The 13,957-nt window shown below is 47.1% G+C and overlaps 1 protein-coding gene across 2 annotated transcripts in view; it reads left to right on the top strand.

Annotated features, from left to right (window-relative positions):
- Positions 1-3,347, top strand: part of ARRDC1 (arrestin domain containing 1) — a 62,964-nt gene extending 59,617 nt beyond the window's left edge. For both annotated transcript variants that reach the window (XM_090022378.1, XM_090022379.1), the window contains 2 exons: positions 409-820; positions 1,391-3,347. In XM_090022378.1, coding sequence (XP_089878504.1) covers positions 409-820; positions 1,391-1,455 — 477 coding nt within the window. In that variant the 3' untranslated portion in view covers positions 1,456-3,347. The remainder of the gene's footprint in view (positions 1-408; positions 821-1,390) is intronic.
- Positions 3,348-13,957: the final 10,610 nt, after the last annotated feature.

The raw sequence follows: 13,957 nt of genomic DNA, 5'->3' as shown, positions 1-13,957 counted from the left end.
CAGGCCAAGATGGGATCAATTGCCCCCCAGCCTACAACAGCTCACTAAAACTCCCCTTTCTTTAGTGACCCTCCAGCCCAAATAATTGGCTGTATTTCAGGGATGGGCAACACCTTGCCCTCCCCCCTCCCCCCCAACTTTTGTCCTTCGGATGCTGAGAGCTCTCAGCAGTATTTCCATTTTTCCCAAAGTTCCTTGCACAACCTGGGTGTTAGTGCCTTAGTTCATGGCCTTAACCAGATGCTTAACCCATCTTTGCCACAACAGATCTAAAGCAGCTGTATGACCTGCCTTGGGTCCATAGCTAGGACTGTATTGTACCTTGCTCATGTAACTTGTACAAAACTGGCATGCAAACTGGATGCCTCCTTTTTCTCATCCCTGGCCCCTTTTTTTTTTTCCCCTAAGGTTTCTCTGAAGTCACCAGAAGTTTCAGTCACCCTACCTATTTACATTGGCAACATCGCTGTGAACAGCATCCCTCTGAGCCCAGCCAGGTCAGTCCCACACATCCCGTCTGCAGTGGTACCAAGTGCACCCCCAGAAGAGGAGGAAGCTGCAAGTGGCTACCACCCCATGGATAATGTTTCAATCCCCACCAAAAGTCATTCTCAGCAGCAGCCATTCAGCTACGCCCCAGGACTGAGCTTCCAAGAAGTGAGGCTGGATTCAGACCAGACTGGCTCCCCAAACCACCCCACGCTCTGTTTGTCAACGGGAGCAACCGTTCCATATTATGCCGAAGGGACAGTGGTTCCAGTTCCCACTGCCAGCTCTCTCATCCTGCCTCCGGAGTACAGCACATGGGGTTACCCATATGGTGAGTGTCCTGCTCCTTAGCCTGGCTTATTGGAGTAACCTGTTGTTGAAACGTAGAGTTGTCACACTTCTACAGTGTGGTAGCAGACCTCCATGCCAGTGGAGCTCAAGCCAGGGCATGGAAAGAACCAACAGGCTGTTTTAATCAGTTGGATAGCTGGACAGTATTGGGTTTCTCTGACCCAACAGTCTGAGGTGAGCCTTACGAAACCACCTCCATTTCTCTACACCTCAGCTGTGCCATCCTCAGTGTCTGTCTGGATCTGTGAACCATTGTTTGCAAACTGTCCGGTGACCCCTGCTAAGATGTACTGGGCCACTGGGTAGGATCTTTTAGTTTTCGGTAGTCTGTGTAAAGTACTTCCTCCCTCTTCCTCACCACTGGTCCTTTTTTGGGTCATGTTGGTAGGAACATGGCAGGCTGTCCATGAAGAGCTTGATCCTGTCTTCTGAAGTGTGCAAGTGTTTGGCTTCAGTGGGCTTTGTGTTGGGCCCTCATTTGGCAGGGCAGGATGGTGGGTAGCAAATAACATTACCCGACTCTTAAACAACTTCCTTTCTGCCCCTGCAGAAGCGCCTCCTTCCTATGAACAGAGCTGCAGCAGTGCCAACTCTAGCCTCAGCAATGGCAATTAGCCCTGTACCAGAAGCCTGCAGGTGCTGCTCCTCCACAGCACCGTCTCTGAAGTCTGGTACAGCACAAAGCATCTTCTATTCCTGCGGCGGCTGGGCAGGGTGAAAGGCTTGTCCCAGTCTGGGATTTTTAAGTCACTTTTTTGTGGTCTCCTTTTTTGTTTAAAAAAAACCAGAGGGGGCTTATTGGAAGTGGCATGGGGTGTGGGATCTGTGCATAGAGATGGGGGGGAATGGTACATTTTGCCCCCTCACAACTCCATTGCACCCTATAGCAGAGGAGCTGCCTGCCCCTGGGATGCCTTGCACAATAATATGATCCTGTACTGTAGTCCAACACTTACTGCTTTACTATCAAAGCACCTGTGATGCCTTATTTGAAATGCTACTGAACTGGTGTGTGTCTACTGTAGGCTGTGGATGGCATGTGTGGATTCTCCTCTTCCTTTTTGTGGTTAGAGTGCTGTTTCCAGTCCTGGCACAGGCTCAGCAGCCTCTCCCTTTTTTTTTTTTTCTCATCCCCACCAACCCTGTAGCTTTATCCTCAAACACTCCCAACAACAATGGGGCAAATGGGACCACCTATAGCAAGAGATCTCTGGAAGGAATAGACACAAAGTGGAGGGTAAAGAGAGCTTAGAGTACAGACCCTAGAAACTGCAAGGTTGCAGAATAACTGGCCAGCATCCTTCTTCCAGCTGTAACTTTTTATTAAACCTTTGCCAACACATGATGGTAATGGAGGCAAGATTAACTTGATCTATGCATTTGTAGGAACCCTAGCAGGGCCCATAGTGGGAATAGGGAAAGTTCTATACATTGAAACCTTTTTCTTGGCATTTTTTTAAAATCCAGCTGATGGGGGTTCTCCAAAAGGATGGAACACCCTTAAATAAAATAAAGCCTTGGTTCTTGGAGTGATTCCTGTAGAATACTTTTGGTTGTACCCCTTTGGTGTAAGAGGTACAAGCTTGGCAATACCAGCCAAATCTTAGCAGGGTTTGATTTTTATAACTACCCTGCTCAGTCTCCACATGTTCCCTGAGCTCGCCCTTGGCACCATGCCCTCTCCATTCCCATTGCTGTAGGCAGGCTGGAAACTGACAATCAAGCTTCTAGGTTTTCTAATGCTACCTCTGAACTCGCCCAAGGCACCTGTAATGGGGAAACCCCTTCTTTGCAGGGACCCTCTACTACAAAATGCTCACTTCCCAAAGAGCTGCCCGTTTTTTCCTGGGAGAGAAACTGTGCTGCATGAGCACCAGAGACTCCAGGACTGTGGCCTTCCCTACCCACTACAACAAGACTGTCTAGTTCCACAGCACTGGCTGCTCAGGCAAGGCCTACTCCATTGTTCGGATAAAACCTAGCTCTGTAAGCCGCTGTGGGATCACAGACCAGGCAGGCACAAACTGTTGCGTGGACATTTCACCTACTGCTGTATTTTTTTGCTTGCTGTCACTGAAACCAACGGGCCAGCTGGTGAGGAGCGTGTGAGGCCTACACTCCTCAGTGGCAGCTTCAGACTGGGAGCACACAGCATTTGGCTCCAGATCTGAGGCACCAAGACAGCTACTAGTGACCCAAGAACAAAAGCCCCTTCTGGGATCTGAAGCCTGCGTCACGCTCCTCTTCCCCCCCCTGCACTTCAGACTGCCTCTGCAGCCCCCGGGACTGGCTGCTCTGGGACAAGTCGCACTTTTCTGCACAATCTTTTTAATAGGGGTAGGGGTTAAGGGAACTTTTCCCAGCAGGACTGGCGAACAGCCATTACCTGCACTGATTTGTGTATAGAACAAGTATGCTTGTATATGTACTTATGAGAGGACCTGTTTTTAATGACTGGATTAATACCAAATTTTAATGATGTATTTAATAAATTATTCCAAAAGAGATGGAGCGGTTTGTGCAAAATGCTTATTTCTACATGTCCATTCTGGCCCCTTCTTCCTTGTTGGTTCTGTGTATAAATCTGACTCTTGACAAGCACCCTCATGATCTCAACTAGCAGTGAGTAGAGAGAGAGGGGCAGGGGTTGGTTGTGTTCTTCCATCAGTCACCAACTTGTCTGTTTGCTCACCAGCCTGCTAAGCCACCCTATTCACTACTTAAGTCAAAATAGTTTTACTGGGCACCAGAAGGATGGTGACCTGTCTGCTCAGATCTGGCTTGTAACAAAATTTTTTAATGCCTGATCCTCCAAGACCAGACAGCTCTCCAAAAAAAAGGAAAAAAAAAAAGTGCACTTTACACATGGTTGTAGCCAGCCTTTGGCCAAACCATTTCAGTGAAACACAGATGGGGAAATACTCCTTAACTGTGGTGTCTTTTATACAATGTTGCAGTCTGAGCTTGGGCTGTGGAGGCAAGCACACACCTAAGGCTGTATAGCCAGGTCTGACATGCAGGTAACATGTCAAGGAGCTCTTCTTCTGAGGTCTCTCTCTTTCTTTCCCTCCCTCCCTCCCTCCCTCCCTCTCTCTTTCTCCCCCCACCCCGGCCTTCTAATGCTTATCTAGCTGCTTGAAGCATAGTTCACACTCTTGAACCAGATAACACCACTTCAGTCACAGCTGTCTGCTTCTACCCTGAAGGGGTTGACACTTCTCTGGCACATCATGAATATTTAGAAGCAAAGCTCATTTAACATTTCTTCCTTTCCCTTGTCTCCTCCTCTTCCCTCCATTTTCCCCCCCCCCCCCCCCCATTTTGTTTAAATATTTGTTCTTACCTGAGTGACTCTAGGCTTGGTAACCTGCTCCTGCAGTGTCCCCTTCTGAAGCTAGTCCTTACAGCCCTGGTTGTGCTATAGATGTTATACAGAATCCCGACCTTTCCTCCAGTGTAGTCTATGCAATTGTCCTTGTTCCTCTGCTACAGTTTGATTCCAGTTCCCCTGAAGTTGGTGTAAAGGGTCTGGTTTACAGTGGTGGGTTCTGGATTAGCATATACTTCGGGAATGCCACAGGACTCTTCCCAGACATGGGTTTGGAAAAATTAACATGTGATGACATTCCCCCTAGCTTCTTGGTTCTGCAGTAATGTCCTGGTGGCTTTCTAAATAAACTTGCTTCTGGTTCAGTGCATAGCAGTCCCTGGAAAACGTCCTTCTCTTCGGAGATGAGGATGAGGGGAATGCACAAAGCTAAAGAGCTGCTGTTTCCAAACGTGGGGTGGGGAGGTGACTTCACTAGGCAAGCATTTCTAGGTGTATGTTGGCAGAGGTGACAGTCTGCAGGCATCAGTCAACGGCACTAAAAATCTCACAAATGCCTTGAGGCTGGCACCCTGGCACTTAGGGAAGATGGCTGCAACCATCAACTGGGTGCTGATCTCTGAGGGTATCCCTGCAGGCATGGTCCACTGTGGACCCTGCCAAATGGTTTCTTGTTCTTTTGGCTGTGGTGCTAAATGGATTTGTGATGCATTCTGGGAGGAGCACCTCTGTGTTCCTAGCAAAAAGCAGAGACTTGAACTTGGGTCAAAGAGCCTCCACAGAAGTGAACGGTGGTGCTCTAGGTATGCCCTCGTCTTCCCACTAACATAAGCTAATGCAAGCTCATGTCTGTTTTAGCATCCAGCACAGCAGCCTTTGACACAGTTTCAACAGTGCTCCATGATTAAGCTTTAGCTGCAGAGTGCTTGAGCCTGCCTGCCCGAGCTGTTTCCCCCTGGATGTTGACTCTCTTTAAATGCTGTTGCTTTTAAACTCTCCATTCACACAGTTGAAACTAAGCAGCCTATGGCTTTTGGTGCTGCTTGTCATTCCCCCTTTCTGAGCACTCCCTGCCTTTAGTGAGCTATTTGGGAAGGGAAGCCCTGGAATCTGATCTTATGGCTTCTGCCAGGAAGGCCAGAAACCTCTTGTGAGCATCAATACAGGGAATCCTTGTTCCATGGGTGACTGGCGGCTCCTAAGTCTGGGGGAGGCATGAGGGGGTAGGGAATCCTTTAGCAACTAGCTGGCAGGGGGGCTCCCCTAGCAGCTGCTTGCCAAGCACACTAGCACTTCTGCATGTGGTATGGCAGCAGAGCCAAGTTTAGGGGGGCACAAGTACTCTCTGTGCCTCCCTACCAGCTGGAGTGCTTGCTGTTGGTGGGAGGGGCACATGCCCCACTATACATTTGCCTATGACTTGCTGTGCTGGATGCCCCTGCTGGGAAACTGCCTGCTAACCAGTCTTGAGAGCCTGAAAGGTTTCTCTTGTAAGAGAAAAGAGCTTGCTTCCAGATGTGTTCTGTGGTGTTAGCTTATAATTGCCAAAGGCCGGGGCTTGCTCCATTGAATTGAAATTAAATTAAATGGCAACACTTTCACTGTCCCTAGTACAACTCGTCCTCCAATGGAAATGGATGGGAGGAGGATTATCTCCCAGCCTCATCTAGAGTGTGTTTTGGTAGCTGCCTGGTTTGGCATGCAAAAGAATTGCCAGGTCATGTCAGATGTGTGGTCCCTTCATCCTACATATCTAACAAATGATGCAAAAAGATAGTACAAGAAGCCCTGCAGCAGGGATACATGGGATAATCTGATCCTAGGCAAACAAGTGGGAGGAAAGCTTCTTCCTAATTCCTACCACAGCTAGCTCATGCCAGGAGGCAGAAGGGTTTGTATCATTCCTTGCTGAACCTGTTTTTTTTCCCCTCAAACGCTTGCTTCTAGAATTGTAGGTAAGCATTATATATCGATAATGAAGTAAATCCTACTAAAGCCTATAGCCTTGACTTCCTGTTATGGTGTGTGCTACAAACTTAAATAGGCCCTTAAGTGGGGAGGAGGTCTTTCCTCTGTTGCACCGGTTTTCATTCTGGATGTCCTCTACCAATCTCATCTAATCCAAACCCCTGCACAAATGGTCCTCATCTTATCCTACTATGGAAAAGGGGAAGAAGCCATTCCTGCCCAAAAAATGGTACAAGTACATAGGGATTCATTTAAAGTCCTGGATCAAACCTCTTAAAATAATTGTTGATGGTGTGTTTTACAGACAAGGGGGGAGGAGTAGGGGATGTGAGTGAATTTGCAAGCTAATTGTTTCCATATTGAGCATTCAATGGCTAGCACCAAAAATATCTTGTTCCTTTTTTTTTCTTAATTTGTTATCTTTCTGTTTGTCCTTGTCCTGCTTTCTAAATGTGGAGCCTCCATTTTTTCTTGTCTTCAATGTTGTTTATTCCACTAAACACTGTTTTTGGCACTTGTCATTTCATTGCACAGGTGAGATGGAGAAGTGGAAAGTGGGGGAGGAGGGAGAGCTCCTCATCTTGCAGATCAGTTTTCACTTCTTCTTTGATGGAGTTATTTAGTTAATGCGCACACGTGGTGACCGGTCGAATACATTTGAAACTACCCTGCCTCCTCCCTTTGTCTACTTGAACTACAGTCATTTTGCTTGATAGCCAGATGTTCCATTAATATTATCTCATGGCCTGAAGCCACTAGGAAAGAAAAAACAGGGTTTGAGAATATAATCTGAGCATTTTATTTTCTTTCCTCCTTTTTTTTTTCCTTTGAATGGGGGAGGAGGGATTCTGTTTTTCCTCCTCCCTTTCTGGACATGGCATTTTCTCTAAAAAGGGGTTTTATTACATTGAACTTCCAGCACATTGTTTTCTTTATTGTGTTCTTGCACTAGTGATGGCGGGGGGTTGTTCTGAGTTTCTAGCTCCATCTGGAACATGCAATGTATTTTAATAGACTGTATTTATTTGCAGGGCTGAGAAGGAGGGTTTGTTTTTTGGGGGGGGGGGTACAGTTCCCCCCAACACCACCACTTCCATCCAAAATACACTTGTGTCCTCTGTAATCCCTGTACTTGTGGCTTTTAACACTGTATTCTTGTAATTCTTTCTACACTTCTGTTTTATACAACATTTCTGATGGTTCTGTACAGCAAAACACTTCTGCACATTTATTATATAGTTTAAAAAAAATAAATGAGTGCAACCCACAAATGTCTGTCCAAATTTCAAGTGTAAATAAAATTCTTGTTTTGTAAGAGAATATGTTTGGCTCAAGGTAATGTGTCAACTTCCAAGTTGCCCTCTCTTAGGTGGGATGAAGTGTGTAGCCTTCCACATTGGAAGCACTATAAAATGCTGGTTTAAACTCCTAAATTCTTTGAAACTGAAGAATTGTTCTTTTTCTGCTAGTCAAAAAGTGAGTGAAAACTAAAATCTGGCATCTTTTGAGTGGTGCCTTGAATTTAATAGCTTGAAAACCATTTCTCTAACTTGTAACTAGAACTCATGAGAAACTTTTTCCCAACTAAATTCCATTTGAGGGGCTTAACAGCCATGCAGAGTGTTCATACTGGGTGCATCTACATGAGCTGCTACTGCACAGTAGCGTTGGCGGTGCTAACAGTGATGCACAGCAAGCTACTGCATAGTAGTACCAAGTTACTGTGCATTACTATAAAAAAAAGTGCAGCTTCGGTACTGTGCGGTAACTGCACAGTTCACCACTCATGTAGACATGGCTGCTGTGACGCATCCTCTTAGCGCCCCCCCCCCCCCCAAAAAAAAAAAAATAGCTGGTGACCTAGGAAGAAGCTATGACCTTCCTGTGACAGCAAGTCACAACCTTGTAGAGTCATGCAGGAGACATTAAAAGTGGCTTTTTGCTTCTGATATGTACAGAAAGGGAAAATATAGCCTCTGCTTTCTGTGGCCATTGGAGGAAGCTTTGTTTTTTGGTTCCCTTTCTATAGGGGCTGGGATCATCCTGTCATTAATTGTCATTAGTCCTGTCCCCCGCCCCCCTTTCTCTGCTGTGGCCAGTGTTCACTGTTCAGTGGGAATCCCAACTCCAGAACACCATTGGTCAGTGTTGAAGCTGATGACTGCATATGGGAATGTGCATTGCACCGGGGCCTTTGGGGACAGCCCAAAAGCCATATTCCAGATGCTAGAAAACATCCCTGAGCTTTCTTTGTGATCCTCTATTGCAACCTCCAAACTGGGGGGGGATGGACCTCTGTTAGTTTTCCTCATGCTTTGCTCAGCATCGCCTTCAGACTCTCAGCTCCTGCCTTTAAAATTAATATGGGAGGCTGATTTTACAAGATGCATTTGTTCCCTCAGCAGTATCAACTGGAGCTGGCAGCTTGGGGCTGTGTTTTGCTGTGCGTGGAACAGGAAGCAGCAAGACAGGATAAGAGCTGGGCCAAGCAGGGAAGGACTGAGAAAGCAACATGTGCTGTAAAACCTGTACAAATTGAAGACTCGCTTTTTAGAAAGAAGAAGCCTTTTTCCCCTGGGTGACCTGAAGCATTACAGAGTGTGGAATAGGGGAGCTATAGGCAGATAAACTACCCTACGGGGCAATTTGCCAGTCAATCAAACAGGCTTTCCACAAACAAGTTGCTTACTGAAATCCTTGCAGTTTTGGAAGAGCTGTAGGAAGTGAAGACTTGCTCTCCCAGGCTATACTAAATACACAGGCCTCTGCCTTTGCCTGGAAGTCAACAACATGCTGTGTAAATGCAGGGACCTGCTTGTGCAAAACAATTTGCAGGATTAAGACCAACCAACTGGCGTGGCGTGCTTTGTCAAACACTGGTTGGCTTCCCTTTGGAGCTTCATGTAAAATGGGAAGTCTGGAAAAAATGAAGGTCCTTTAGTTGTCCTTGCTATAGTTGGGTCCCTCACCAAAGGGCTTTAAGCGATGGAGCTTGTTTCTGGTCAGTAAATGATTGTGCTCATATGAGAGAAGACTGAGAATGGGGGTGGGGGGCATACCAGAGTTAAGAGTGCAAAGCTCCAGCAGCTACTACAAGCATCCTAAACTGACTTGGCCCTTGCCAGTGCAATACCTCTTCCCAAATCATGGTTGGATCTTTCCTTAGTGGTATCTGTGCTTGGGGACCAAGAACAGTGCCATTCCTGCCCTCAGCCTCAGCAGGTGAGAGGAGCTGCTTTTCCTGAGGGGAAACTCGGCTTAATTCACACACACAAAAGCGGTCACCCAGGCTTATTGAGCAAAGGCCTGCCAGACCATGTGGGCAAGTGTGTGGTGTTGGTGTGGAAATCAAGCTAAAGCCTTGCGACTGAACTTGTTCCATGTCTCTGAGCGGAGGGGGAAGCAATGAGGACCTGACAATTCCTCTGACCCACGGGGTAAGAAATAGGTTAGCTCAGGTCCTCGGCTAAAGCAACGCTGTTTCAGGAAGATGCAGATCTCTGTTGATCTAATATGGCAGCATCTGAGCTCTGTGACTGGTGCCCCATGCACCAGGCACAGTACAAACAGCTAATAAAATATAGGCTTCTTCCCACTTGCTTTCACACCAGCTGTGTAAACAGTCTGTTTTCAGGAGCCCTCCAGTGTAAATCTTAATGCAGCTCTGGGGGAGGATGCTACACTACAAGGACAAGGTGGCGGCTGATGCCCCACGTTTCAAAAACTGCCTCAATCTGTTGTATGGCCCAAGAGCTTGCCCTTTTTTTCCCTTTACGTTGCTAATGACCACAGTCTCTTGATATATTTGCACTAAGTTTGAACAGTCCCTCCTAATTGAGTTGCAATAATAAAAAGTAATACAATATTAATAAAATTAAAAAAAGCTTGGTAGTTATACAGGTGCCTAAAACACAATATTTAACTATATGCTTTTTGTTTGGGTTACAGTGATACTCAAAGACCCCCACTTAGATTTGGGACCTGTACAAGCACATTGTAAGCACCAAGGAGGTAGTGCCCATAATAGAAGGGAACAAAGATGGGATAGAGCTAGGCACTGAGCTCAAAAATCTGGCCCTTCCTTTGCTTCTTAAATAGAAATGGAGTTCTTCTGAACCGCTGACCTCCAGCCATGGAAGCAAAGTACTTGGAAAACTAGCCTTAAAAAATGTGCTTGTATCTCTGCAGTTGTACAGTGGCAACATTGGGAAAAGACTAGAAGCCTTCGCTCAGGTTCCTTGTCTAGATCTGGGGGATCTCATCGTTTCTCTTAGTAACAAATCCAAAGTGAAGTGAGAGAGAGGAGCAGAGGGAGAGAAGATCAGAGGAAAACATATGGGTTTCTTGTAAATAAGGTAGGGCTGCTGGAAGCCTAGCAGAAAACTCCAGATAAATTTACGTGTGGAGGAGCTGTTAAGGGGGGAAATGAAGACCTCTGTTTTCTGGTGTTTGAAAAAGAGAAACAGACTTGCCTCCCTGGAGAAGGCTGATCAACTCTAAACACATGCCTGCTACTACTGGTGTAGGCTTTTTCTGCAGCAAATGGTCTCAGCGATCCAGAAGGCTTGTCTGGTGCATAGCAGAAGGGAACGGGAACGGCAAATTCCCTTTTGGCCCACATAACATCAAGGGGACAACCAGGGTGCCATGCAGGACTCTGCTGTCCTAAGGTCTGTGTCATATACCTACCAGCCCTGCTGATGACCGGAGCATACTGACTAGATGGAGGAGAGAAATTTGCTTTGCATCTGATAACAGATAACAAAGAACGTCTAATTTGTGATTACTGGAGCCAGCCAGGAAGAGGCGTCAAATATTTGCAGAACATAAGAGCTGGGTTTGGTTTCTGTTGAAGCTGAGAACAAAACTCATATAGACTTTGGCAAAAGAGGCGATTCCAGCTTGCTCTCTCCCTCGTCTTTTGGAGGAGATGCAGCAAAAATCAAAGTTGTCATAGAAGTTGCTATTTCTGATCTAAGCAGCTAAATTGTCTTGCTGGTTAACTCACCCTGCAATTTAGATGATTTTATTGTTGTCTCCCTTAACTCTCACGTGGTCCCATGAAAGCTTATTTGGGGAAGAAACTGTAAACAGCTTGTTGGGATCCTAACCAGATGGACCCAGCAGTCCTGGATATTGGGCATGCAGGGCAAGCTCCATCTTTAGGCTCAATTTGCGTTGATTTTTTTTGTCTTGTTCCGTTTCTTGAGCCAGCCTCCCTCCTACTCTCCTCCCCTCTCCCCCCTGTCTTGTAGCAAAGGTCGAACTGACAGCTCACAGGTAATTAAGGCTCCATGTCCTTTCCGAGAACAAAAGGCCTTGGTTGTGCTGTGTTGGGAAGCTGGCTGTCCTCTAGGGGCTCAGCAGAGCGCAAGACATCCCCAGCCATGCAGCCAGGCCAGCCACGCCGCAAGGAGGTTTTAAAAATCCCTAGCCATGAGTAGCCTTTACGAGGGACCCTGTTCAACAAGCACAAAGCACGGCTTCCCCTTGCCCTTTGGCTCTTGGATCTCAGAGATGTGTAGTTTTGTGTATTGATCCCCTCCATGCCCTCCCCCCCACTTGTCCTGGAGCACCTCCTCCTTCACCGGAGCCCACTGGGGTGGTTCCTCGCTGCGGTCCCCGTAGCAGAGCTGGGGGGCCGCGGCCCCGCTCTCAAGGGCGCACTGACAAGCCTTGGGCTTGTCCTGCTCTGCTCTTGCAATACATGTCGGTGAGGGAGGGTGGGAGGGACTTTTATTTTGACTGCAGCCTTCCCGGCTTGTTCTGTCATCTTGCCATGGGGTGGCAGCAGCCTGCCTCGCATCCCTCTTCATCCTCCTCCATGGGGCTCCGTGGCCTAGTTAGGCGGGGGCCTGCAGGCCTGTGGCCTTCTGCTTTTGTGTGTCTTGTGTCTGGCCTGGGCTCCCTGGGCAGCTTTTTATTTCCTTCCCCCTTCACCGCTTTTCTCCATGTTTCAGCAAAGCTCTTCTATGGAAAGCCCTGGGAATTGCCCCCGCACAATGCAAAACCCCACACCGTGTGAACTGGGATTTCCTTCTCCGTCTTCCTGCTATGCCCCTTGGAAAAGGGTTGGTCTGAGGGGGAACGGGCATAAGCCCAGGCCCAGAGCACGATCAATGGAGGCGGCAACAGCTAATTCCATGTTACAACCCCGTCCTGGAGCAAAGGGCTTGGACTGAGCTAGATGGTCTTGTGGCTCTAGGGACAGTACTTAAAGCTGCTGATTTGCAACAGGAGGCAGAAAGGGCTCCAAGTTATCTTCCCTGGGGTAGGGCGCCGGGGAAGGTACACCTGCTTTCTGGTGCAACCACTGCGTTTTCCAGCAATAGGATTGTTACTGATGTATCTTTTTGAGCCAAGGCTAAGTGTCTTCCTCAGTAGTGCTGGCTGAGCAGTTTCCGGATGGAGAAGCAAACTCTACCACAGTCTAGAAATTTTATTTTATTTTTTTTAACTTGTATCTGAAGCCAAATCAGCCAAAACTAATTCCAAATCCAAGAGTCCAGAAGCATAAGTGGCCCTACTACTGGCAAACATCCTCCACCTGCACCTGGGGATTCAAAACCTTTGGCAGGCATCCTACTTGCAGGATCAAACCTGAAGCCTTGGGGCTTGGATGCCCCTGAGTTTTGCTTGCCCTTAGCCATAAGGCGGTTGGAAAAAGCAAGGGAGGAGACTCCTATTTCTATAAACTGGGCTTAATGCCGCTGCACCTTGGTGGGTACTGAGCCATGCCAGAAGAGCAGTTCTCCTGTGAAGCGGTTCAGGAAAACTGCCTTCTTGGACACAGATATATGGTATTTCCTCTGGCGGGTTAAGAAGCCACTACTCTTGATCTGAGTCTTCAATAGGTACCACAGCCTAGAAATAGCCCCTAGCTGGGCTACAGGCTAGAAGCTGGATGGAGACCTGCCCTGAAAAGGCTGATGGCTGGAATGAGAGCCCCCTGTCAGCCTAGGGTTAGGGGAGTGATTTTATCTTTAAGGTTATCTTTGCCAAACACATGGCAGACCCCACCCATACCAGAACAGAGCTATTCAGCTCTGGGTATGGATGTAAATGCCTGTAGATAAGGGGTTTGGAGTTTAGAGCAGGAGGTTGGAATAAGGGTACTATGTGATCTTAGCTGGGTCACTCAGGTTGCCTGTACTTCAGTTGCCCAATCCAAAACTAGTGTTAAAGTCTCTCTTCCTGCAGGAAACTGAATCATCACCATTGGTGAGATGGTCTGCGATTGTCTGGAGAGCCAGAGATGCACAGGATGTTGTTCTGGTGAAAAGTTAATCTGAGGGCTGTTCAGCGTTTGCATTTGGACTGGCACATCTTAGACTTGTGAATGGTCTCCATTTCAAAACCTCAAAATTACAGCACCTCAAACTAGAAAATGCTTCTAAAAATCTGCCTTCACATCCCTTGATCTTTAATCTCAGCATAAGATTTCACCTGGAAAAAAACATCTGCCTTGGGTATTTGGTTAAATCAGGATTAAACAACTCTCTTCTGAACTGAAAACTTGGAAAACTCGGTTCATGTGGCACAAACTACAAGAGCTTACGGTTGATGGTTGAGTTAGACTCCAAAGAGGCGCATAATCTTTCTGGTCTTTGTGTTCACTTCCTTCATATTTACAAATGAACGTGTCTGCTTCTTTTGGTGCCAGTACGTAGCTAAATGCCAGAGGGACCTGACAAATTACTTTAGTTAGAAAAATATGGTAAAATATCTGCCCTCAAGTTTGATGTAAGCCGACAAGCTCTCCCAGTGATTTACTCCAGACTTGCTGAGACATTGCCAGGAGCAGAATCTGTTCCTCTGTCT

This window comes from Crocodylus siamensis, chromosome 11, assembly GCF_052110815.1.
Source record: "Crocodylus siamensis isolate JL-2025a chromosome 11, ASM5211081v1, whole genome shotgun sequence".
Taxonomy (NCBI): Eukaryota; Metazoa; Chordata; order Crocodylia; family Crocodylidae; genus Crocodylus; species Crocodylus siamensis.
Note: the sequence above shows the minus strand (reverse complement) of the source record. Positions and strands in the feature narration are given on the sequence as shown.